Source organism: Garra rufa, chromosome 12, assembly GCF_049309525.1.
Source record: "Garra rufa chromosome 12, GarRuf1.0, whole genome shotgun sequence".
Lineage (NCBI taxonomy): Eukaryota > Metazoa > Chordata > Actinopteri > Cypriniformes > Cyprinidae > Garra > Garra rufa.
The window spans coordinates 20,565,108-20,591,534 of record NC_133372.1 but is presented as its reverse complement, the minus strand read 5'-3'; the positions used below and the strand labels follow the sequence as shown (position 1 = coordinate 20,591,534).

The 26,427-nt window shown below is 37.4% G+C and overlaps 1 protein-coding gene across 1 annotated transcript in view; it reads right to left on the bottom strand.

The window, feature by feature from the left end:
• usp43a (ubiquitin specific peptidase 43a) overlaps positions 1-26,427 on the bottom strand; it is an 81,035-nt gene that overhangs the window by 9,005 nt on the left and 45,603 nt on the right. Inside the window, exons 3-4 of the mRNA XM_073852530.1 lie at positions 14,401-14,504; positions 11,851-12,013 (exon numbers count right to left, since the gene is read on the bottom strand). Coding sequence (XP_073708631.1) covers positions 11,851-12,013; positions 14,401-14,504 — 267 coding nt within the window. The remainder of the gene's footprint in view (positions 1-11,850; positions 12,014-14,400; positions 14,505-26,427) is intronic.

The following is a 26,427-nucleotide window of genomic DNA, read 5'->3' as shown; positions in this document are numbered from 1 at the left end:
ATATATATATATATATATATATATATATATATATATATATATATATATATATATATATATATATATATATATATATATATATATATATATATATATATATATATATATATATATATATATATATATATATATATATATATATATATATATACCAAAATCTACCAAAAGACATAGTTCACTCGAATATGAAAATTGATTTACTCACCCTCAAGCCATTTTAGGTGTATATGACTTTCTTCTTTTAGACGAATACAATTAAAGTTATATTAAAAAATGTCCTGGCTCTTTCAAGCTTTATAATATCAGTGAATGGGGTGCATCCATTCAATGTAAAAGTACTCCACGCAGCTCAGGGGGGTTAGTAAAGGCCTTTTTTCACAACAGAGTGGTATTTCAGCAGATGCTCGCGAGAACCGAGTTTTCAGCAAAGAAAAACCAGTCTCCTTTGGCTTATATCGAAATCCTCTAACATTTTTCTTTGCAAGTCATTTCTTACGCTGCATCAACGTCATACGTCTGAAAAAGCCAGGAAATGTTTTAATATAACTTTAATTGTATTCGTCTAAAAGAAGAAAGTCATATACACCTAAAATGGCTTGAGGGTGAGTAAATCAGTTTTCATATTCGAGTGAACTATCTTTTTTGAGATTTTTTACTTTAATTTAAGACGAGGAGGAAAATTGTCGGGGAATTAAAAAAAAAAAATAGAATTCTGTAGTTTTAGGATTAGGGTGATGTGGCACAAAATACAGGACAATCAACCATAGGGAAGCATACTGTAATGCATTAAATATGTATGTTGTGGCTGCATTAACAACATATTGAAAATACATCAAGCCAGTTGTAGCAAAAATACTTACTGAGTGCTTTTTCCATTAAGTTGGCCTAAAGGTAAAAAAAAAATAATGTAGTCATGCAGTCTCCTTAGACAAACATTTGAATAGAATTGTTTCTGTTTCAGCATAACATGTCTCATAATGTGAGATTCTTAAAGAAATAATTTCTTGAATCTGGTGTGGATGAAATTAACTGACCTGCACAAAGCCTTGAAACCCACTAAACACTTTCAGCATGAATTGGCATGCCAAATGAGAGTCAAACCCCATGGCCAAACATGAGCGCATGAGCCGCGTGGAGTACTTTTACATTGAATGGATGCACCCCATTCACTGACAATATAAAACTGGAAAGAGCCAGGACATTTTTAATATAACTCTGATTGTATTCATCTGAAAGTAGAAAGTCATATACACCTAGAATGGCTTGAGGGCGAGTAAATCATGGGGTAATTTTCATTTTTAGATATGAATTGGAATTGGATTTATTTGCAGGAGAACATTATTCATTTTATTTTTATTTTTTTATTGTCACATCTACAAAAACTTTTTTTCTTTTTTAAGGGAACTTCACTTTTTGTTCCATTTCACTGTATTTTAAAGTTCAAGTTTGGTGAACTCATACTTGTGAATTTGTATCATGTATAAACCAATTAAAGATCAATACATCAAGTGACCTCTTAGCAACATAAACTTTGTAGTTTGTAATTTTGCAGGAAAGTAAGAGTTGAGTGTGTGTATATATATATATATATATATATATATATATATATATATATATATATATATATTTTTTTTTTAAGCTGCAGTCAGTCCATATGTAGTTTGTTGCAGCGGCACGGCTCTTTAGCATTGATGAATCTAATGTTTGAGGTGCATGCGTGGCTGTCAGTCACCGCACCAGGGACGCAGCTCACAATTTTGGGCCCTATGACAAAATATGAGTTTGGGCCCCCCTACCACACCAAAGCAGATCTCTGGAGGCTCCTAAAGGGCATGGGCCCTTAGAATCGTCCTAAATTAACCCCCCCTTAGCGGCGCCCCTGCACCGCACCAATGTGGATATTTACTGTACTTCAGGACACAGGACATTGTCATCTGCACAAGTAAGTAACACTTGTCTGCCAATTTTGTTCTGACCAACTGAGGGAAAAAAAGCATTACTATAAATTACCACTCTAATTAGAGAACATTATTACAAGATTTCAGAACTTTTTCAACCCCAAAAAGTTTTAGACCGCAGCTTTAATGTGTTATTATTTGTTATGTGCTATTTTTTTTTAAGATTCTGCAAAGTGTAAAGTCATACATTTCAGTGTCTAGCATAGCATTTTGTTTGATACTGTACATCAAATAACTAATCTTATGATTAATTTAGTTAAATATGCCGAATATCTGTCTTACTATCTCACTAGCAATTAATTTTAGCTTGTGATACTGGCAAACAACACAAAAATACAGATTTTTGCCTGAAGAAATTTTTTTTTGTTTTTTTTGGAAAGTAGTTGTTTGGCATGATGTCCACAGTGGGGACTGCGTGAGCACGTCTGTCTCTGAGCCCAATATAGAGCTTCCCTTCATGACTCAACAGCTGAACACTGGAAATGCATTTGGGTTTTGCAGGTGCAGCGTGTTCACCTGCAGAGCAGACGACAGCTCGCAAACCAGGAGAGATTCACAGAGACATGAAGCTGTGGAATGCATTGATTTCAATATCTCAACGGGAACAAAAAAGCGAGTGGAGATAGAGCGGACGCGGAAGCAGAGAGGATGATGGGAGTGAGAAATAAAGATAGAAGAGTATCTGTAAGTGGAGTAAATGAAAAAGAAAGTGAGGGAACAGCAGATGTAGAATGTGGCTGAGATTGCATCATGTTGGGGTCCAATTGTCTCTGGTAAACTCGGCAGAGCTGTCATATCGACCGGTGGAGACCCCTTAAAATAGCAGCACACACCTACCAGCACAGATGCTCAACAGATGAGTTTTTCACCACATACAAATAAATTATGCACTTGTTAGTGTGAAAGAGTGTATTGGGAGTAAATGTGAAGAGGGTAGATAAATAGCGAAGAGCAGTAAAAATAACAGCATGGGAACATCACATCAGCAATGACAATAATTGGCTGCTCATTAACTGTGCACATCCAGTTGACAGAAACCAAATGGGTGGAATAATATTTGTAGCTTATACTATAACAAAGCTATGGTGGAAGCAACTCAACGCTTTTCACAAAAAGAAAAAGGTAAAAATACTGTTTTTGGAATTTTATAACAGTTTGATAAACTTATCTAACATAAATCATTTGAGAACTGTCACAGTTGGTTGAAAGAGCAGAAGAGAGTTGAGGTGAGGAACAATTGCCAAGCCATATGTATTTATTAAACAAAAACAAAACACTCTGGAATTAGAATTAGGAGAAATGCTGGAGAAACCTTAACCAAACTAACAACTAGGACAGACAAAGAATTGAACCAAACAGGGGGTATAAATATACAAGGCAAAAGAGGAGAAAACAATGAACAGGTGAGACCAAGGACAGTGGGACAAAATATAGGTAAAGAAAAACAAAAACAACTCTGTTACTAAATGATTAGGCAGCATTACAAAAAATATAATTTTTCCTCAATATGTGACACTCCAGAAGTAACCTAATCTGGACCCTTTCAATAGCATAGCAGGAATAGAAGCAAATTAAGTTAACACAACGATAACAAAATGAAGATCTTTTTTTTTTATATTTTGTTGTGTTAACTTAATTTGTAAAGCTTAAACATTCAACTATTTTTTCTTTATTTTATGAGAAATACAAATTCATTAATAAATACACTACCAGTCAAAAGTTTTTGAACAGTAAGATTTTTAATGTTTTTCTAAAGTCTCTTCTGCTTACCAAGCCTCAATTTATTTGATCCGAAGTACAGCAAAGACAAAATTTTGAAATATATATTTTTTTATTTCAAAGACAAATTTTTAGCATCATTACTCCAGTAACATGATCCCTCAGAAATCATTCTAATATTCTGATTTGCTGCTCAAAAAACAATTACTATTGTTATTGTTATTATTATTATTATGTTTATAAAAGCTAAGCAGAATTTTTTTCAGGTTTCTTTAATGAATAGAAAGTTCATAAGAACAACATTTATCTGAAATAGAAATCTTTTGTAACATTATAAATGTCTTTATGATGACTTTTGATCAATTTAATCCTTACTAAATAAAATGATACATTTCTATAATTTTATACAATTTCATCAGTGAATCCTGAAAAAAAGTACTCAGCTGTTTTAAATATTGATAATAGCGATATGCAATATAGCAAAATGTTTCTTGAACAGCAAATCAGCATATTAGAATGATATCTGAAGGATCATGTGAAACTGAAGACTGGAATAATGATGCTGAAAATGTAGTTTTGATCACAGGAATAAATTACATTTCAAAATATATTCAAATAGAAAGCAGTTATTTTAAATAGTAAAAATATTTCACAGTATTACTGCTTTTGCTGTATTTTGGATCTAATAAATGCAGGCTTGGTGAGCAGAAGAGACTTATTTAAAAAACATTAAAAATCTTACTGTTCAAAAACTTGTAGTGTATAAACCAATACTTGTAATATATACCAATATATTGATTCTAAATGTAAATTGATGTTTATCTAGTATCTTATTTCTAGAAAATTACAAAACAAATGAAAGTTTTGAAGATGGTTGCGAAATTTGAAACATAAAATCTCTTAGACAGAGGAAAAACTTTTTTTAGGCCTTATTTGCACCCTATGATAAGTCAAACCATAAGGTGCTTCTTTTCCCATGTCAAGCTTGTATCGTTAAGCTGCAGTAAATCACAGTGCCACATAAAAGGATGTCTTTGAACTAGTCTGGTCTGGTCTGTCAGAAGAGCATGATTGGTTTGTTGAGCTAAGGTGGAGTGAATCCACCGTATCCCTGAGTTACCCTTGCCTCAAAGTCATTAGTCAAATTGTTCTGCAATCTTACGTCAGTGAATGCTATTCTTATGAAAGACAAAACAATAATTTTACAAAAGAAAGTCAAACCACTTTGCTCGATGACAGAGCTTTGATCTAAATACAATGAGGTTATTTTATTTCTCTTTTTAACCCTTTATATATTGCGAACCCTGACTGTCAACTTCAGTTAGATAACAGACAATATATAAATAAATGATATAAATGCATTAGTACAATTCTTTTTTCTTTTTAGTTCCTTCTGTCGGATGCAGCAAGTGGCGAACTGAGCTAGCAATCAATTTAAACTATCCATCCAGTTGTTTAAAAGACTAAAAGAAACAGGATTTTAAGTTACTTTTTCAACATTTCAATGTTTTAAATGTTCTTCATTTACCAATGATCAAGCCTAAATTTGATCAACAGACAAATAGAAGGCACAATAAAAGCACCATAAATATGTATCCCATACAACTCATGCACTGTATTCCAAGGCTTCTGAAGCTCTTTGATAGCTTTGTGTGAGAAACAGGCCAAAATTTTAGTCATTTTATTTACTGCACTTCATAATAATACACAGTACACACATAAAAACCTATGCTGTTTTGGTCTAGAAATAAAATTGGGGGAAGCTTTTCAGTACAAGTTAAATGTCATGCTTTTTGTTATTATCCTTGGTGGCATATTTGGAGAGCTACAGTAGAAGTAAAGATCAATACACAAAAGTAACTCATGGCTCCAGAAAATTTTAAATATAGTCATGTGCACTACGTTTTTGGAGCTTTGTAGTGTTTTTTGTTTTGTTTTGTTTTGTTTGGCTCTCTTGGAGCTATCTTGTCAGTTTGTGGTCTGTTTTTGAGTGAAGAAGATCAATGTGAAGGTTATTTTTTATGTTCCATTAAAAAAAAAAAAATACTACAGAGATGATTCATTTAATAATTCAATTCTTGTAAAAAAAAAGTAATAGTAAAACAAATATGAAAATGACATTGTCAGCTCATTGTGAGTTTAGCACAAATTAAAATGTGCAGTCAAGGTCCATGAAAGTTTCACAATTCTGTTCGTATAAACAGTTCTCTTACTTGAAACATTGTTTTTTTATAGAACACAAAATGTATCTTCTCCAGTGAGCTGTGTAATAAATTATTGCTGCAGTCGGATCAATGAGTCAATATGTTTTAGAACCAAAATAATCTGATTCATATTAAAAATACTGTTTTTTTTTTTCAGGTTTCTCTGATGAATAGAGAGTTCAGAAGAACAGCATTTATCTGAAATAAAAATATTTTGTAACATTATAAATGTCTTTATGATCACTTTTGATCAATTTAAAGCATCCTTGATAAATATAAGTATTAATTTCTACAACCCCCCCCCCCCCCCAAAAAAAAAAACTGTTTTAAATAATGATAATAGTTTTATATTATAATAATAATATTAAATACTTAAATAGCAAATCAGCATATTAGAATGATTTCTGAAGGATCATGTGACACTGAAGATTGCAATAATGATGCTGAAAATGTAGCTTTGATCACATGAATAAATTACATTTAAAAATATACTCAGGAAGAATGCAGTTTAAAATAGTAAAATATTTCACAGTATTACTGCTTTTGCTGTATTTTGGATCTAATAAATGCAGGCTTGGTGAGCAGAAGAGACTTTTTAAAAAACATTAAAAATCTTACCTGTTCAAAATCTTTGGACTCAAATGAAAATGAACTAAAATGATAATAATAAAAAGTCTGTCTCAGAAGCAACATCAACGTTTTAAGAAGAATTGTAATACTGTGATTTTATTATTATCCATTTCAATTGAGTGGGAAAAATCGACAAGTACATCTATTCATGTTCTTGTGTTATATAAGCATTGAGTAGCCTTCACTCAATTTCTAATTAAGAGACATTGGTAGCAAACAACTCAGCACCTGTCTTCGTCGACAACACAGCAGGTTGAACAGGTTTTTCCCAAACAAAACAGGATACGACCTCCATCCAGGTCCACATAGTTCTTTTCTAAAAAGAGTCTTACTCAGTTTACTCACTTTTATTACCAAGGAGACAAAAACATTATATGAAAAAAAAAAACTGCAGTCAAAACAAATCCAAAGAAAGCGAACTGAGTCCAGCCTAAGGTAACACAGAAGTCTGTTCTGAGTTTGAGATTATATTTTAAAACAACTCAGCTCTGAATAAATCAACACAGGGTTCACCAAAGTTCTAGTCAATACTTTAGCAACATCAGGGGGGATATTTTTGCAATATTTTTCGCAGTCCTATACATCAAATGTGTATGGCTGGTTTCAAGGTGTTTTCACAAGTCATCTAGCTGATATGTCGTTAAAATCTATTTGTAATATTGCAACCAAACCCAGATTAGTTATCACAACTGGAATCCTATTGCCAGTGAGACGGCAGATATGCATTTGTGCCTGTCTTACCGTTATCTACATGTACTGCAGCTGAGGCAGAACCAGTAGTTCTTTCGTTTTTTCCCCTTTTTTTAGGATAGGAGAGAGTGGAGCAATATGATTGAGACACACTGCAATCACCCACATGAGCACTAGGGTTTGGATAATATATACAAATAAAAATCTTGAATTTTTTTAGTTTTAAATATTAAGGTCACACTTTTTTGTAAGGTCCATTTCTCGCTATTAACAAACCATTAACTACTGCTTCTGCCTCAATAAACTCATAATTTGCTGCTTATTAAAAGTTAGTAAGGTAGGTGTTAAATTCAGGTATTGGGTAGGATTAGGGATGTAGAATATGGTCATGCAGACTTGGTGTTTTATAAGTACTAATCAACAGCCAATATGTTAATAATAGGCAAGCTAATAAGTAACTAAGCTAATAAGTAGTTGATAGTGAGAATTTTTACCTATACTAAAGTGTTACCAATGTTTAAAATATATCTTGTTATGTATCTGTTCTGAAACAAACCTTTTTAAGTTACGTTTGTAATGATATCATTATAGGCTAATTACTTAAAATATAATTTTATTTAAATACTGTAATTATATTTTTATAATTTGCGGTTGGGCAAAATAATGTGACTACCTATTATTATAGACGTTAAGTGGTATAGGCCACAAAAGTGAGTTTTACATCCGATGACCCCTTTAACAATGCCTGTATTACCTTTCTTGTTAGTTCAGTTGTTGTCTAAGCAGGCTCAAAAAGCTTTCGGATTTCAGAAAAAATATCTTAATTTGTGTTCCGAAGATGAACAAAGGTCTCATAGGTTTGGAACAACATGAGGGTGAGAAAAAATGACAGAATTTTAATTTTGGGTTGAACTATCCCTTTAAGGTTAAGGTTGCCCCTGCTAAACGGGCTTCCATGAGTTGTTGTTTTTTTCCCTCTCTTCGAAGTCAGGGAAGTCACCATTTTCACCCACAGCTTGAACACAACATACTACGCTGATACCGTACCTTTTACATGTTGTTTGAACATAAATGTGTGTTGGCAGTGTGTGTACACAACCACACTATGATTATAAAAATCCACCCAGTGGTATTTTTGAAAAATATTTTTAAATAATATCCCTTTTTTAAATCAAGCCAATTTCAGCTTCTTGGCTGCGTGACGCCACACGCACAGACCAAGATCGCTCCCATGATAGTTGATTGACATGGCCGTCTTACCTTAGACCCGCCCTGAGTGAGCTGGGAACTGTTCGTCATTTTGTTGACTTTGGTGCAGGGGAAGACAAGAATGTCTCTGATTGAGTGATTGAGTGTTTTTTTTTTTTTTTTTGTTGGATGTAACAATGAACATAGCAATCGCCATTTACTCTCGTTATCTGAGCCGATCTTTCTAAATCGTCTTTTCTAATAATGTGCTAGTTTGCATGTTTCGAAGCTAAATGCAACTAAAGTTTACAGTCTGCTCATTAGCATTTAAAGAGGAATGCAACAAAACTGCTTGCTGTGAAAAGGGCTAATTTTGACAAGATAAAAAAGGTGTTGTTTTACATCTGAGAAATGTTGACCAAAGTATGTTATATACTATGTTATATATTAAGACCCTAAAGAATCATATCAACTTGGAAAATGGGCATCTGATGACCCCTCTAAAATAGTCCATGTGACATCAGTGGTTAAACCCTAATGTTATGAAGCTACAAGAATACTTGTGAGGAAAGAAAACAAAAATAAAAACTTTATCCAATTTATTATTAATTTCTTTTCTTCGGTGTCAGTCTTCGATGCGTGTTCACAACCCTGATAGCACACATACATCACGGAGACGTCTGGAAGACGGATTTCTGGAAGACGGATTCTTTGCTCATCAGCAATACGTCTATAGGACATTTCCCACCAGACGTCAAATAGACGTCTATTAGATGCCATAGATGTTTATGATTTAGAATGTACACTACCAGTCAAAGGTTTGGACACACTTCCCCATTCTCTTTGATGGGTAAGTGTGTTCAAACTTTTGATTGGTAGTGTATGTAAAACTGACATCTTACAGACGTCTGTCAGATGTTTGTACACAGCAGATGCTTTCCAGATCAAGTGATCTTTAACAGACATCTTGCAGATGTACGTGTGCTATCTGGGGACAGTACCACTGCGCATGCGTGTGCATTCCTCTGCTTGTAAGCAAGGCGCAGCACATCCGGGTTCTACGACAGAATGCTGGCTCCCACGCATACACTGTGGTACTTTCATGAACACTCGTGAACACTACTTTGTTTTTTAGGGCCTGGCAGCTTCATTAAATTACAGTTAAACAAATGGGGCCCTATCATACACCCGGTGTAATGATACTTTTTCGCCAGGCGCGACGCAAGTGTTTTTTTTCTATCTTCACCCCAATGCAGTTATCATTTTCATGTTCTGCGCCATGTTGTTTAAATACCAAATGGATTTGTGTCTATTTGTGCACCCATGAGTGTGCTGATCTGAAAATGAGCTGTATTCAGGCTCATTGTTTTCGCATTGCTTTTTTGAGGCAATTGAAATTGGCACTGACTAACTAAAACCTGGTCCAAGTCAATGGCACAATATTTATTTTTTTTGTTATTTAAAGAGCGTGTTAGTAATACAGGGACGCAGCAGCACACAAACATGCCAAATATTAAAAATCAAAGGATTACAATGTAAAAGATTATTATTATATTGTGTACATATGGATAGTCAATCGATTTCTTTTGCGCACTGTTTTTACGGTTTCACTCGCCAAGGCGCAAGCGCAACTGGCTCTTAAAGGGAATGGGAGATGAGACTCTGATTGGTTTAATGCATGCTACGCCCAAAACACACCCATAACTCATTAAGAGAATAGGGATAATCCTTTTAGACCATGCGCCGGGTGCACTAACCATTTTTCCTGTCTTAAAACTAGCAAAAGTGGATTCAGACGCCCTAAGTGCTAATGTCACATGGGCTATTTTATCGATGTACTTACTACCTTTCTTGGCCTTGAACGTGGTAGTTCCGTTTTACGATTATAATGGCATACAGTAGGAATAACTTCGGCAGCAAAGAACAACCAAGTCACAATTATAAAACTTGGGCAGTTGGTGCACCAAGAAGGACTATAACATTTGCCCTAGCCAAATTACCTGACTCGAATATTATCAACCCGCTGGGGGAATTTTGGAGTGAAGAGTGAGAAGCAGATTCCTTCCTTTTAGATCCCTGAATTGGCAGATGTTCTGATGGATGACATTCAACTACAAACTATTCAGAAGTTGTTTGAATGTCGTAAGCCCTATTAATGGCAAATGGTGTAAAAACACCTTAATATATAATAAATATTTTCAATTTTCCAGGTGTTCACATTATTTTGTCTAACCACTGTATTTACTGTACCAACATATTGTATATTTTACTAAAGCATTTAAAATGTCTCATGGAACTGAAAAATTCTGAATAAACTGTTGGACCAGTTTTTAATTTGTTGAACTAAATTAATCAATTAAAAGTGGACAGTTTAAACTGAATCATGGAAACTAATCAACCTCATTGACTAAGTTTTGCTATACTGAGATTTAAACTTTGCTATTTTTAAATTCACTGAGCTTCATGATAAGGAATCGAAACTAACAATGACCTAATGATACAATCTTTATGAAATTAATTAAAACAAAGCAATATTCATACGTAAATTTTAAATCACAAGCAAAGCCATCACAAATACTGTATATTATGAATATTCAATGTATCGCCCAACTCTACTACAGCTCCAACTTGGCAAGTGAATGCTCTATTATTATTACTGCAGCAGAAACCATTATTAACTAGACAAAGAAAACTGCAACTACACACTGTAAAGCCTTCTTTATAATCAAAGTCCTTGAGGAAACGCCAATGCTTTGAATCTCTTTATTAAACACCTATGTAGAACAAGAACTGCTCACAGCTGCGAACAGATTCTGAATCCAGACTTTAATGACCACATCATGGATGCTTCTGAAGTGTTTTGTCTCTCTACATTTCATATCTTATCAGTGATAAACCACCACGGCCAATATCAGATTGAAAGACAGATTGACTTTAATTATAAACACATAATGAAAGCAGATATCACAGCCATACTTCCTGTGTTAGTGTGTAGATATAAATAAACACAATCTGTGCAATCTGAAATATTAGTCATTTGGTGTTCAAAGTTAGAGCAACCAACACAGCTAATGGAATTACAAAATGAAGCCGTGAAATCAAGAACTCACTGAGAAGCGGAAGCTTTTCTCTCAACTGAAGAAAACTGCTGAGTCCATCTCTACCTGCCTTTTTTACTGGTGAGGAATTCTAGGAGGGTAAATGTGAGTGGGCATGAAGCTAGGAAAATTGGGATATTTATAAAGCGCTTTGATTCTTTAGAATGTTTAGCACTGAAAAAAAAAACGAATTAAACCTACTCAAATAACTTTTGCTCGCTTTAAAACTTAATATTCAGCATTTGCATATTGCAGAAGCAGAAATGCTGTTGGCGAGAACGTTTTTGTCACACTAAAAATAGGTGAATATAATGCTTGCATAATATTCTCTATAGTAGAGTGTATGATTTCATTGTGGATTACTTGATCATTTTCACTCGGCAGAAAGTTCCGGCGCAGATGTTTCAACAGCCCTGCAGCCTGAGAGAGACAGTGAATAGCATGAAGCCTGCTGTTTTCTAGAGAGCTCACACAGCGTGTGCCGGATGAGCCCATTTGTATGAGGGAAGACAAACTCTCAGCCAGACTGCGGTACAAAAGATAACCAGTCATTTACTACATTGATGGATGTCCGAATAATCCGGGCACATGATTATTTAAGGAATCTGCAAGAATTATAAGATAAAAATATTACTAATTAGTATGCATCTAATTCATTTAACTTAAAATTAAAAAGTGTGTGACCTAATGCAAGTTAATTAAATAGGTTGCATGAGCTGCGTTGATCATAGTGAAGGGACATCACTTTGATCTGCTTGTAATCTACAACAAATAGTGGGTTTTGCATTTTTGTATTTTTCATTAGGCAAAATGGACCAAAGAATAAAAGTATTACTGAAAAGAAAGCAATAAGATGTTCTCAGAGGGCATTTGTTTTAGAAGCATTTACACTAAATATTTACAAGACAAAGCTTAAAACTGTAAAGTCAAACATTGTGTCTACGCTGGGTGTGCAACTTGAAACCACTTTTTCACTATATCTGACAACTATGCAGAATTTTCATACGTGTATGTGTATGAAGTGAAGTAACAAAATTTTTCCACCAAATGTTATTCTTTAAACATATTTATTTGTGTGGTTATGATTAATTCCACTACTGTTCAAAATTTTGGGGTTAGTGTTTTTTATTTATTTATTTATTTTTATTTTTTAAGAAATTACTTTTAATTTTAAAAATAGTTCAGAATGACAGATTTTTCTTTTTTTTTTCTTTTAATCTTTCTCTTCATCAAAGAATCCTGAAATAAGACAGCTATATCACAGTTTTCACAAAACTATTAACTTTAATCATAAAAAGAAATGTTTCTTGAGTACCAAATCAGATAATGATTAATTGAGTTTAGAGTGATTTCTGAATTATCACATTACACTGACGACTACAGTAATGTGTTCTACAAAACTCACACACACAAACTGTGAGAGAAAAAAACATACTAGGTTCTGAATCTAGGTTCAAACACTGCAAATGGTGTGAAAATGCCAATAAAGTCTACGGTGTGGTTCACTTATAATATTAATTTATCTCATTGTTCTTGGCACATAAGGGACAGAAGAGATGAAGAAATTTTACCATATTCAACTGAAAAGAATATTATGTAGCCTAGCTCCAAAAATGAATACATAAATAAAATAATTATATAGATGATAGATAAAAAGATAGATTATAGCTTCTATGGCTATTTTCATGGTGAGAATAATTATGGAAACATCCTGGCCAGGATTTTTATATTACCTAAAATATCCAGGTGATGGTTGTTCAAGACTCCCTTGTTTGTCCTGATCAGTTAAACTGCCCGCTGTTCAGGTCCCACAAATTCTTTGGTTTTCCAGCATTTTTGTGTAATTGAACCCTTTCCAACAATGACTGTATGATTTTGAGATCCATCTTTTCACACTGAGGACAACTGAGGGGCTCATATGCAACTATTACAGAAGGGTCAAACGCTCACTGATGCTCCAGAAGGAAAAACAATGCATTAAGAGCTGGGAGGTGAAAACTTTTGAACAGAATGGAGATATATACATTTTTTCATTTAGTACTGTCCTTCAGAGGCTACAGAAGAAGTTACATGTTTCCCAGAAGACAAAATAAGTTAAATTTACCCTGATCTTCAAATTCAAAAAGTTTTCACCTCCCGGCTCTTAATGCATGTTTTTTTCCCTTATGGAGCATCAATGAGCATTTAAACCTTCCGTGATAGATGCATATGAGTCCTTCAGTTGTCCTCAGTGTGAAAAGCAGATCTCAAAATCATACAGTCATTGTTGGAAAGTGTGCACAAAAATGCTGGAAAACCAAAGAATTTGTGGAACCTAAAGATTTTTTTTTTCTAAAGAACAGCAGGCAGTTTAACTGTTCAGGACAAACAAGGGACTCATAAACAACTATCACTAAACAAAAAAACACAGCTGTGGATCATTCAGGTAACAATACAGTTTTAAGAATCAAGGGGATGTAAACTTTTGAACGGAGTCATTTTTATGAATTCAACTATTATTTTCTCTTGTGGACTATATGTAAACATATTTTATGTGAAATATCTGATTCAGGTCAGTACTAAACAAACAATAACATGCATTTTGTATGATCCCTCTTATTTTGGTAAAATAATGAACATTTAGCAGATTCTGAAAGGGGGATGTAAACTTTTGACTCTAACTGTATAATGGTCTTGCTCTATGTATAACTGCATGCAGGTTGTTACATGTTACAGTATATAAAGACAACAAAACATACTGTATAGATAAAGAGGTGTTGTGCAATTCCATTATCATATCAAATACCACTGGCATGCAGTACACAGTAATCAAGGATGCCTAATACCACACAAGTGTCCTCGTAGAATGCAAAGCTCAGGCAGACAGATAAATGGCGGACTTGATCTTAAATTAAAGACTAAGGGTTGTCTGACCTGTACTGAGCTTGGAAGTGCTCCTGTACAAAACTGTGTCGAGTTCCAGGCTGCTGTGAGTTTGCTGGGCCAGGGCATGGACTCTCTTCCAATCCCACAGGACTCTGAAAGGTGCAAGCAGAAGAAATGAATGGAGAAAATATATTTCACAGTTTTTTACAGTGGTTTTGGAATGTATAACTACAGTTTACATAGGGAACGTACAGATTATACATCGAAAGTGCTGAGATTGACTGCAGAAAAATGCTTCAATATAACCAGACTTATTTTTCCACAGAATTTAGAAAAATACAGGCTGTGAATTAATATCTAACTGAGACAGATACAGCTAGTGTCAAACATACACTTGTTTTCCATTTATAGAAATATGTTCACTGTACCATGGAGATATTGACACAAAACACATCAACATTCATAAAATTCATTTGAATTGTAGTTGAGTTTAGAGGTTTTTCTGTTGGGTGGCCCAGATTTCTTTGGACTTTGTGTCAAAACTTTTTATTTTCTCCTCTTATGTGTAAATTTCAGCCCTGAGTTATACTTTTCAAGTTTTTTAATCACTTTAGACTATTTCTCAAGGCACCTCGTCCAAGACATAACACTAGTAAACATAGAAAATGAAAACAAGAAGATACCATGCAAAGTAGTACTGTTGATTCAATTACTAGTGTTACATAAGGACATAACGGATTAAGTTCCTGAAGGAAAGGGAAACTAGCTGAAAGTTTAGGTGTCATAAGAATTTAAAAAGGACATCATCCTTTCAGTTTATGACATTATCCAGTCAATAGTCTTATTTGGAAATAGAATAAGATGAACAAACAATACCTTAAAAAAACAGCTTGCTTCTTTAATTGCTCTTTGTTTCTCTTTTTCCTTTTCTGTTCAAGCTCGACAATAGGCCTTTTTTTACACACACACACAAACATGCTACAGATCTGTGCTTATTATTTTAGTATGCTCATTTCCCAAATAACACATATTTTGTCTGTTTTCCAAATTGTTGTTATTTTAATTGATGTTATTCTATATGAATAAAACACATTTTTCAGAATTTTTACTTTATGTGAGGATAAGCACAGACATGTTCAATTCAGATGGTATTAAAATCATACCAAGTACATCTTTGAACACACATTTACCTCACTTCCTAAGGAACTAGTCCTCCAAAGAGGTCTAAGACACCCAGGGAATTATGGCAAGCAGTCAGAGAAAACGAAATTTTAGTCTGTACAGTAGGAGGAGAAAAATGAAACAGTCAGTACGATAAAAGTCATCTAATTCTTGAATGCAAATCCTAAAACTGCAGAATTAAACCTGTCCTTGCAAAAAAACTTTCATAAAACCACGGCGGAAAAGAGGAAGATAAATTCGTACCTTAACGCACAAAAGAAACTACCTTTCGGGAACCAAAAGGCAGAAAGAGTGCTGTCAGGCACTGGTGCTAACAATGCCATATTCACATTGAGGCTGAGGCATATAACTTCCCTTTCTCAGTGCTGCTATAAATCAGGAGTGAAGCAGAAAACATTGTTTGCGAAAAGAACTGGTATATAGTAAGAGCAAAAGAGAGCCGGAGAGATGGAGCATAACTCTTAATCTGGCTTTGGTTTCTCTCCATATTCATATCAGATGAATTGTCAAGCTTTCAATGCACACTTGAAGAAGCACCTTCTCAAAACTGGGTCAAAAGGCACTTAGCTGGACTTTAGAACAAAGAATAGATGCCTCAGTGAACAAGACTGGGCAGCATTTCTCCTTCTCTCTTGAAACATTTTTACATAATGCAGAAATATGCTTGATATAGCCTGATAATGTTGCTTTAGGTGCTGATAGTGAGGGTCTAAAATAGCACTTACTAGTAGCAAAACACACAGAGTGTGTAGCACAAAACTTTGATCCGCGAGGAGTGCAGTGCACAGGCTGAAATTTAACAGAAGTCAACTGATGATGTCTGAAGAACAATGCTATAACATTAACATGAAATTATCTACCATTACCATTCTCTGACGATAGCAGACGGTGTGAAATTCTTCAAAATCAGAACTTTTGTTTACTCACTGACTATATAATTGAAAGTAATAATTCAAATTTGACAAATTTGAGAAGGACAGAACATAGACATCTGCAGAAACATATAATATAAAGATACAGCTCATGTCAGTGTACATATCTGTTTGTCTCATCGCAGAACTTGGGATGAGGTTTGAATGAGTTATTGCCTTTAAAGAGATACGAGGTCAAATAGATACCAATCACCAGCATCAGCAAAACAATAGAAACCGCTAGACCACACAGATACTCATGGGTATTAGATATCAGAATGTTTCATTCAGCAGACAAACTCCAGCCCAAGGACTCGCCCTTGCAGAGGAACTGCTGCTGTTAACAATGACTGTCCTCTGAATTATTCACTGCAGAGTCGCTGAGGATCCACAAAAACATTAAGTGTCTGTCTACCGAACATCAATGTCTTTTGTGAAACATTTCTGATTCAGCTAAGATTCATTAGATAGAAGTCTCTCATATAAAGAAGGCTGTTGTCACTTTCTTTAACGTTATGAATTCGAGGATTCAGGTGTAAGTAAATGTGGGTGAAAGGTGTGAAATGGGAAAAGAGAAGTAAGGAAGTAGAGAGGAAACTGTAGCTATGTTTCCATCTTCCTGGTTTTATGCACAAATTTTCTCTTTATTCGAAATACCTGAGCAAAGTCTGTCGTCAAACAAGACTCATTCCCAAACCAGCTTTCCGGCTTCTGAGGAAAAGGGGAAAGAGATATGAGGAAGTGGGTACAGAACTGTGTGGAAACAGAGAAGATATGTAAAGAAGTGGGATAAGAACTGTAAAGAAGTGGGGAAAGTAATGTGAGGAAGAAAGGTGAGTGAGCAGGCTACAGGGAACTGCAGGAAAGGCTATACGGAAGTAGAGGAAGGGGAATTGTGGGAAGAGTTGTGAAAGAGCAAGGCAAAGATTGTAGGGGATTTGGGCAGAGTAGTGGAGAGGGAAGAGCTGTAAAAAAAAGTAGGTTTGTCCCTCTAAACAATTGTGGAAAAGAGCTGTGTGGAAGTACCTCTGCTGTAAGGAAGTGGGGGAAGAATTGTGAGAAAGCAGGAAAAGAATTGTGAGGAAGTGGGAAAAATAATGTGAGGTAGATGAGGATAAAACTGTGAAGAAGGGTGAGTGGGCAGGCTACAAGGAAATGTGGGAAGGGCTATAAGGAAGTAAAGAAAGGGGCATTTTGTGAAGAGCTGTGAAAGAGCAAAGCAAAGATTGTGGGGAAGTTGGGCAGAGTTGTGGAAAAAGAAGAGCTGTAAGAAAGTAGGGCTGTCTGTCTAAAAAAAATGGGGAAAAGTGTGGAAGTACCCTTGCTGCGAGGAAGTGGGAGAAGAATTGTGAGGAAGTAGAAGAATTGTGAGGAACTGGGGAAAATAATGTGAGGAAGAACTGTAAAAAAGGGAGAGTGAGCAGGCTACAGGGAACTGCGGGAAGGGGAATAAGGAAGTAAATGAAGGGGAATTGTGTGAAGAGTTGTAAAAGAGGAAAGAACAGATTGTGGGGGAGTTGGGCAGAGTTGTGGAAAGGAATAAGCTGTAAGAATGTAAGGCTGTCTCTGAAAAACTGGAAAAGTGCTGTGTGGAAGTACACTTGCTGTGAGGAAGTTGGAGAAGAATTGTGACGAAATAATGTGAGGAAGATAAGGAAGAACTGTAAAGAAGGGTGAGTGGGCAGGCTACAGTGAACTGTGGAAAGGGCTATAAGGAAGTAAAGGAAATATGTCTCTCTCTAAAAAACTGTGGAACAGAGCTATGTGGAAGCACCCTTGCTGTGAGGAAGTTGGAGAAGAATTGTGAGGAAGTAGGAAATGAATTGTGAGGAAGTGGGAAAAATAATGTAAGGAAGATAAGGAAGAACTGTGATGAAGGGTGAGTGGGCAGGCTACAGGAAACTGTGGGAAGGGCTATAAGGAAGTAAGGAAAGGGGAATTGTTTAAAGTGTGAAAGAGCAAATCAAACATTGTGGGGGAATTGGGCAGAGTTGTGGAGAGGGAAGAGCTATAAAAAAGTAGTTCTGTCTTTCTAAAAACTGTGGAAAAAGAGCTGTGTGGAAGTATTCTTGCTGTGAGGAAGTGGGAGAAGAATTGTAAGGAAGTAGGGGAAGAGTTGTGAGAAACTGGTGCAAGACAACAGGGAACTATACTAAAAGGAAGGGTTGTGATGAAGTGAGGGAGGACTTACGAGGTGTAAAGAATAGAAGAAAGAGCTATAATGAACTGAGAGAATGCCCATGAGGAAGTGTTAACAGAAAGTGTGGACACAGTTGTGACAAAGTGAGGAAGAGTTGTACAGAGCTAAAGGATGTTCTTTTTAGGAAGTGGAGGAAGAGAGTTAAAGAATAGAGATATAGACAATGAGAATGTGAGGGTAGAACTATGAGGAAGAGAAAACAGTTAAAGAGGAAATGAAGGAGAAACTATGAGTAGGTAATAGTTGTGAGAAAATGGGAGAAGAGTTTGAAATAAATGAAGGCAGAGACATGAGGAAGAGAGGAAGAAGGTGTGAGGAAGTCCAGTCAGATCTAGGAGTAGGCGAGAGTTATGGAAAAAAACTGTAAGGAAGACAGAGAAGAGCTTTGATGGGGAAAGGTAAGAGCTGGAAGAAAGCGAGGGAGTGAGTTGTGAGGAAGTATGGGAAATTTTTTTTGGAAAAGTAAAAGGCGAGCTGTGAGGAAAGGGAGGGGTTATAAGGAAGTGAAGGAAGAAGTAAGAGGAAACAAGGGAGAAGCTGTGATGAAAAGTTCATGAGTCACACTAAATCTACAAATCCTTTTTATCCACTGCCTCCATCTGTCTGCCCACAGAGGACAGAGTTAGAACCCTCCTATATGTATGTCTGTGGATCTGGATGTTTGTAAGGAAATCCACTGAGGTTGACAGATCTCCGTTACTTGTCTTATATCTCTTTTCCTCTATATTCTCCCTGTGGTAAGAAAACAGCTGAAACATTTTCACAACAAATGAATCAGAAACATGTCAAGTATTTTACTTGTGTTACTTTGAGAAGTGTCTTTATGAGTAATCTATAAATAGAGTTGATAAAAGTTATTCCTTACTGGTCAACAATTCAGAGCTGTGTTTACAGCACATGAATACCAAAGAGGCTTTGAGTCTTTGAAAAGTATAAAACAGCTTTTAAAACTTCATCTTTTGTTAGTGCTATGGGTCACCATGGGCTTTCTCCATCTCTCCTTTTCTGTCTCTCACAATATGAACAAAGACTGACTAGACATCAGGCAGAAGTGTTTGGCACAGAACCTTGTTCCGAACACAGCTGTCAGATATCCGAGTGCATGTCCATCTTTCATCCAAATGCTTGTTGTTCCAGTGAAATCATAAAATGTAATGCAAGTAAGCCAGCGTTACTAACACACAGTGGCCCCAAGGTGTACACTTAAATTACACATACAAATGCATGAACTGCAAAACAAATATCAAACCGAGTGCAATTTATTTTGAAGAAATACAGCACAAATATTTCATAAGAATTATAAAACATGTCAAGTTTCAAAACCAGAAATGTTATTAATTCATAACTAATAAATGTTTTGTTAGTATTTATTTATTGCCCGTATTTACTTTTAAATGTAATTCCAGTATATTAGTTAATAATCCAGAATAATAGTTAGTTATGAACTAACAAGTAGTTACGAAGCAAAGGCAAGTGAGGCCAGTGCAAGTATTGCAAAAATAGCTCAGGAAAGCCTAGCATAATTTGTTTACAGTTAACATTATAAAATTTGGTAACACTTTGAATTAGGGAACACTATTAACTTTTAACTACTTGCTTATTAGAATTCATACTATTAGCATATTGGGTAATTCCTTTGATTCTGTGCCTTTTGTGACCCCGGTAAAGATTTTATAAGATAAGACATTATTGCTTTAAAAATTTCAACAACATAAATTTTAAAGTTGTCTTTGACATTAATAACACCTTTTGAACTTTAGGCATATTTTATTAAGTTTTATTAAAAATTACATGGTATATCAGTAATAGTTCTCTTTAATGCATATATACATTCAAGCCCGAAATTATCTATTCCCCTGGCAAATTCTGACATAAAGTTACTTTTATTCGGGGGCACTAGCGCGTGGCGAATGGAGTAGACATTCTTTTTAAGTCTCCTCAAAGTTGACTACTGTTTTTGTTTAATATATCCGTCATTATACCAGTTCGCCCAAAGTTTTGTGTTACAGCTTCTATCTTAGTTGTTACTGATTTCAGCAGTGTGTCCAAAGTTACATTTCTTGCTACAGTTAACGTAGTAATGACTTCCAAGAAGCTTTCGAAGGCCGCTCAGCAGAGTAAGGATGGCGACGCAATGAGTGATTCCCTCTCCTCAGCCACCGCGAACACTATACTTGCAGCCATTGAGTCAACGATTTAAAACGGCTCATTGAGGACACAAAGTTGTCTATCAACACTCGCCTTGACACACTGGATGCAGTGCTGGCCAATCTACAGTCCAAACAGTCAGGTGTTAAGAAAAAAGTTGAGGATTTGGAATTAGCCATGACCGGTTGCGATTCACGTCTGGACGAAGTAGAGAGAATCTGTGACGAACTGCGTTCGGATAACAGATTTCTACGTGCTAAAGTTAATGATCTGGAGGGCCGCTCACGTCGGCTAAACTTGAAATTTGTGGGAGTAAAAGAAGGAGCGGAGCAAGGTCATCCTACAGAGTTTGTTACTGGGCTTATCTCTACGCTGTTCGCCCAAGACAAGTTCCCGAAACCTGTCAAATTGGATCGCGCCCATAGATCGCTGCAACCTAAGCCTACAGAAGACGAGAGGACGCGTCCGATTATTACGAAAGCTGCATCATGACCGCGACAAGGACTTGATCCTCCGGCTGAGCCGCGCCGCTGCATTACATGGGGAAACAGGTGCATATTTTCCCGGACTATACGGCAGAGGTGGCCTCCAAACGTCGCGCATTCGGATCGGTGGTGAAAGCTTTGAAGGAAGCTGGGGTGTCCTGCTCTCTTCGTTTTCCTGCAAAGTTGCGAGTTAAGTACAAAGACTCCATATCGATTTTCGATTCACCAGAAGAAGCACGAAAATATGCGGACTCTCTATCTAACAAATGACTTCTCTTTACTGATTTTGATTTATGGTGCTGATGCATTGGCTTGATTAGGGCAGATTGTTAAGTTGTTCATTTAAATTCTTCCTCGAGTCTTTCTGATTTTGACGGCATTTTTGTCTATGTTTGGTATTTTGTCAGCGGCAGGGGAGAATGAGTGATACTTTTTTTCTACAGCTTACTGAGTAAGTCCCTTGTTTTGTTGTTTTCTCTCCCTTTGCTCCTCTACCTTCCTGGTAATGGGTGAGTTTTACTGTTTCAGATGGGGATACGGTTTTGGGTGGGGGGGGTAAGTTGTAATGGGGTGTTCTGGGCTAATTATAGTACAGTGTTTACTGCCTTCTTTGTCCTTTTATTAGTGATATTCAAGTTCGATGACGAAGGTTGATGCATATAGTTCTTTTGGGGGGACCAACGTCACATTTGTATTTTGGAATGTTAGAGTTATGGGACACCAGATTAAAAGAGGCAAAGTATTTGCAAATCTTAAGTCCCTCTCTGCCGACATTATTTTCTTGCAAGAGACTCACATCAGACCGACAGAGCAGAGACACCTTAGATCTAACTGGATCTCGCAAGTTTATCAGTCTTCATTTTCCTCAAAGGCCAGGGGTGTTGCTATCCTATTTAGAAAATCTGTCCCATTTCGTTTGTCTGCTGTCATCTCTGATCCTTCTGGAAAATATATTTTAGTATCTGGTCATATAAATTCATTCCCAATTTCATGTGTAAATATTTACGGTCCAAATTTTGACGATCCCAATTTCTTTAAAAATATTTTTGATTTGCTACCTGACCCCAGTACTACAAATGTAATAATTGGTGGTGATTTTAAAAGAACACTCCACTTTTTTTGGAAATAGGCTCATTCTCCAACTCCCCCCGAGTTAATAAGTTGGGTTTTACCGTTTTGAAATCCATTCAGCCGTTCTCCTGTTCTGGCGATATCAGTTTTAGCATAGATCATTGAATCCTATTAGACCAATAGCATCACGTTCAAAAATGACCAACGAGTTTCCATATTTGTTGTATTTAAAACTTGACTCTTCTGTAGTTATATCGTGTACTAAGACCGGTGGAAATGCACAGCTGCGAGTTTCTAGGCTGAAGTTTGCTGCCGTAATATGGCCGAAGCAGGCGGAGTATTATCAGAAATGAGTTCCCAGCTAGTTTAGCATTTGCACATGTGCTGCGTGGTATTACTGCTCCTGCTAGTAACTAGCGAGTCCTGCACTTTCACTTTGACGACACAGAAAATGCACATATCGTAGGAACGGTATAACTTTTTTTGTTTGCGGTTTTGAAACCGTGACTTTTTCAAACCGCGGTAAACCTTGAAACCGGTTATCATCCCATGCCTAATTTCCACCGGTCTTAGTACACAATATAACTGCAGAAGAGTCAAGTTACAAATAGGACAAATATCGAAACTCGTTGGTCATTTTTGAACGTGATGCTATTGGTCTCATAGGATTCAATGATCTATGCTAAGCTATGCTAAAAGTGATATCGCCAGAACAGGAGAACGGCTGAATGGATTTCAAAATGGTAAAACTCAATTTATTAACTCGGGGGGAGTTGGAGAATGAGCCTATTTCCAAAAAAAGTGGAGTGTTCCTTTAACTGCTATCTTGATGCTTATTTGGACCGCTCCTCCACACATGTCCTCACATTTTATGTTCAGTTAGTACTTTAAATAATTTATGTAAGTCTTTTAATATAGTTGATATTTGGAGACTACAACACCCATCCGACATAGACTACTCCTTCTTTTCTCCTGTGCACAAATCGTATTCTAGAATAGATTATTTTCTTATTGATTCTAAACTTATTTCAAACGTAATACAGACCAAATATAACAATATTATAATTTCTGACCATAGTCCGCTTACTATGGTGTTTAACCTTTCTATGTCTCAGTCAAAGTACAATTGGCATTTAAACCCTTGTTTATTATTGCAGGAGAATTTTCATACATCTCTTCTCACATCAAACAGTTTCTTGATTTTAATGATAAAGGTGATGTGTCTGATTCCACTCTTTGGGAGACCTTTAAGGTAGTGTTGCGGGGTAATATAATTGCTAATGAATCGTGCAGGAAAAAGGCGAAACGTAAACGGCTTGCTGAAATTGAAACCTTGCTTCCAACTATGGAACATGCCTATAGACTATAGACTAAATCTCCCGATGGGTTTTGTATTGAACTCTATAAAGCTCATTCAGATATTATTGCTCCACTATTGCTGAGAATGATAAATCATTCTTTTGAAAATAAACAACTTCCTCGTTCTCTCTATGAAGCAAACATTTGCTTGTTATTAAAAAAAAGATAGGGATGACACTGATCCTTCTAGTTATAGACCATTAAGCTTGCTCTTTACTTCAAGATGGCGGTGCGTGCACACGCAGCGGCTTCTCTCTCTCCTGACCAAACAGTGTTTTCGTGTTTTTCGTCCTGTAAGTCGCAGTGTTTTTGTACGTCTTCGTCGCGTTTATCTGCCCTTAAGCGCGTTTATAGCCGAACATTTTTGCTCGACATCGGCAGAAACAAAGTTTTTAAGTTGAACTCTGTGGACGCTGAAGAGCTGAATGATCTGGGTCTGCTCCGGAGGCCTACTCAATCACCGACCCCCACTCCTGCACTTCGCCCACAATGGAGGCGCCTCAAGTGGTGTGAGAGGAAGCAGAAGAGGGGTAAGCGCGGAGGTATCCGAACTAGGCTAGCGGCTAGCCCACACAAACCCGCTATCCCTTCCATCGTTCTGGCCAACGTACGCTCATTAGACAACAAACTGGACTACATCCGACTACTACGTTCATCTCAAAGGAATGTAAAGGACTGTTGTGTTTTTGTGTTCACGGAAACATGGCTCAGCGACAGTGTCCCGGACCGCGCCATTCAGCTCGACCAGCTGACATGCCGACAGGGTTGTCGTCACGGGGGGTAAGACCCGCGGTGGCGGACTTTGTGTTTATATCAGTGACGCTTGGTGCCGCGATGCCGTTGTAGTCTGCAAATACTGCTCACCAGTGCTGGAATTTATGGTTATTAAGTGCCGGCCGTTCTACCTACCGAGGGAATATACAGCTATACTGCTGTGTGCTGTGTACATCCCTCCCACCTCCAACAACTACAGGAGCTCACATCAGTGAGCAGCAAACAGCTCACCCCGATGCTTTTCTCATCGTGGCTGGGGATTTCAATCATGCAGACTTAAAGAGTGTGTTTCCAAAAATACAACACATTGACTTTACAACACGGGGAAATAACACACTGGACCTTGTTTACACCACCCAGAGAGGAGCTTACAAAGCTTTTCCCCTCCCCCACCTCGGCGCCTCTGATCACATCACTGTTATGCTAATGCCCTCTTACAGACCGCTTGTTAAAGTCACCAAACCGGTTCGTAAACAGATACAAGTGTGGCCAGAGGGGTCTTCAGAGGTTTTACAGGACTGCTTTAACACCACAGACTGGAATATGTTTAAACAGGCTGCCACTTACAACAACACCACTGACCTCCAGGAGTACACAGAGACTGTTACAGCCTACATTAACAAATGCACTGAGGATGTAACAGTCACCAAAACCATTACTGTCCGTGCCAACCAAAAGCCATGGATGACAGGGGAGGTCTACAGGCTGCTGAAAGCTCGGAACGCTGCCTTCAGAGCTGGAGACGAGGCGAGCCTGAAGACAGCTAGGGCCAACCTTTCCCGTGGCATCAGAGAGGCTAAGAGACAGTACTCCAGAGGAATATCTCATCGCTTCAATGACAGCAGAGACACACGGAGCCTGTGGCGGGGCATACAGACCATCACAGATTACAAGCCCCCACCACAGACCTGTGACAGCACCATCTCCCTGCTGAACGAGCTGAACACCTTCTTCGCTCACTTTGAAGTGCAAAACAGCACCACAGCACAGAAGACCCCACCCCCTCCTGGTGACCAGGTGATGACTTTGTCCCCGGACAGTGTGAGGAGATCCCTCAGCAGGATCAACGCTCGCAAAGCTCCGGGTCCTGACAACATGCCTCCAGCGTGACCACGCTCTGAAACACGTGTCTAATCAGTCCAATAGGAAAACGCGCTGTGACGTCACGGACGGGGTGACGTCATGAACCAGGAAACTATAAAGCACATGCGGTGAATGCAGCCGGCAGCTTCTGTCTTTCAGTCGCACTCTGTTGAATGTGTTTGTCCTCTCAGTGCTGTTTTTCAGAGCCAGTTTGCTCTACTTTTATTTGAGTACTGAGATAGATAGGAAAAGCAAATAATTGGCGATAAAAGCAAGAGTTTCAAGCGTTGTGTTCCTCCATGCCCCAGATACATCACGGCTGAGGACACACACACGCTCTGTGTATCTTGCTTGGGGGCGAAGCATGCCCAGTCAGCCTTCGAGGAGGCTGACTGTGTGCATTGTTTGCAGCTTCCTCTCCGCACGCTTCGCTCCCGGAGGGCTCTTTTCGAGGAAGGAGCCCTCGCCAGCGTTCCCCGCGGATCAGGCCCCGCTGCTGCCGAGGCAGAGGTCAGCCTCGAGAGGCTGATTCCCTTAGTAGAACGTTTAGCAGCGTGGAAACTTCTGCCAAATGTGTCTCAATGGGTCCTGCGAACAGTAGAAAAAGGCTACAAAATTCAGTTCGGTGGCTCTCCGCCACCTTTTCAAGGGGTTCTAGCCACTACGGTGGCCCCGCAGCAGGCTCTGGTCTTAGAACAAGAAGTAGAGACTCTTTTAAAAAAAGGGGCCATCGAGGTGGTCCCCCCAGATCTCAGAGGGTCCGGGTTTTACAGCCGCTACTTCATTGTTCCGAAGAAGGATGGAGGTCTGCGTCCTATTTTAGACCTCAGGCTGCTCAACCGTGCAGTGCTGAGGCTCAAGT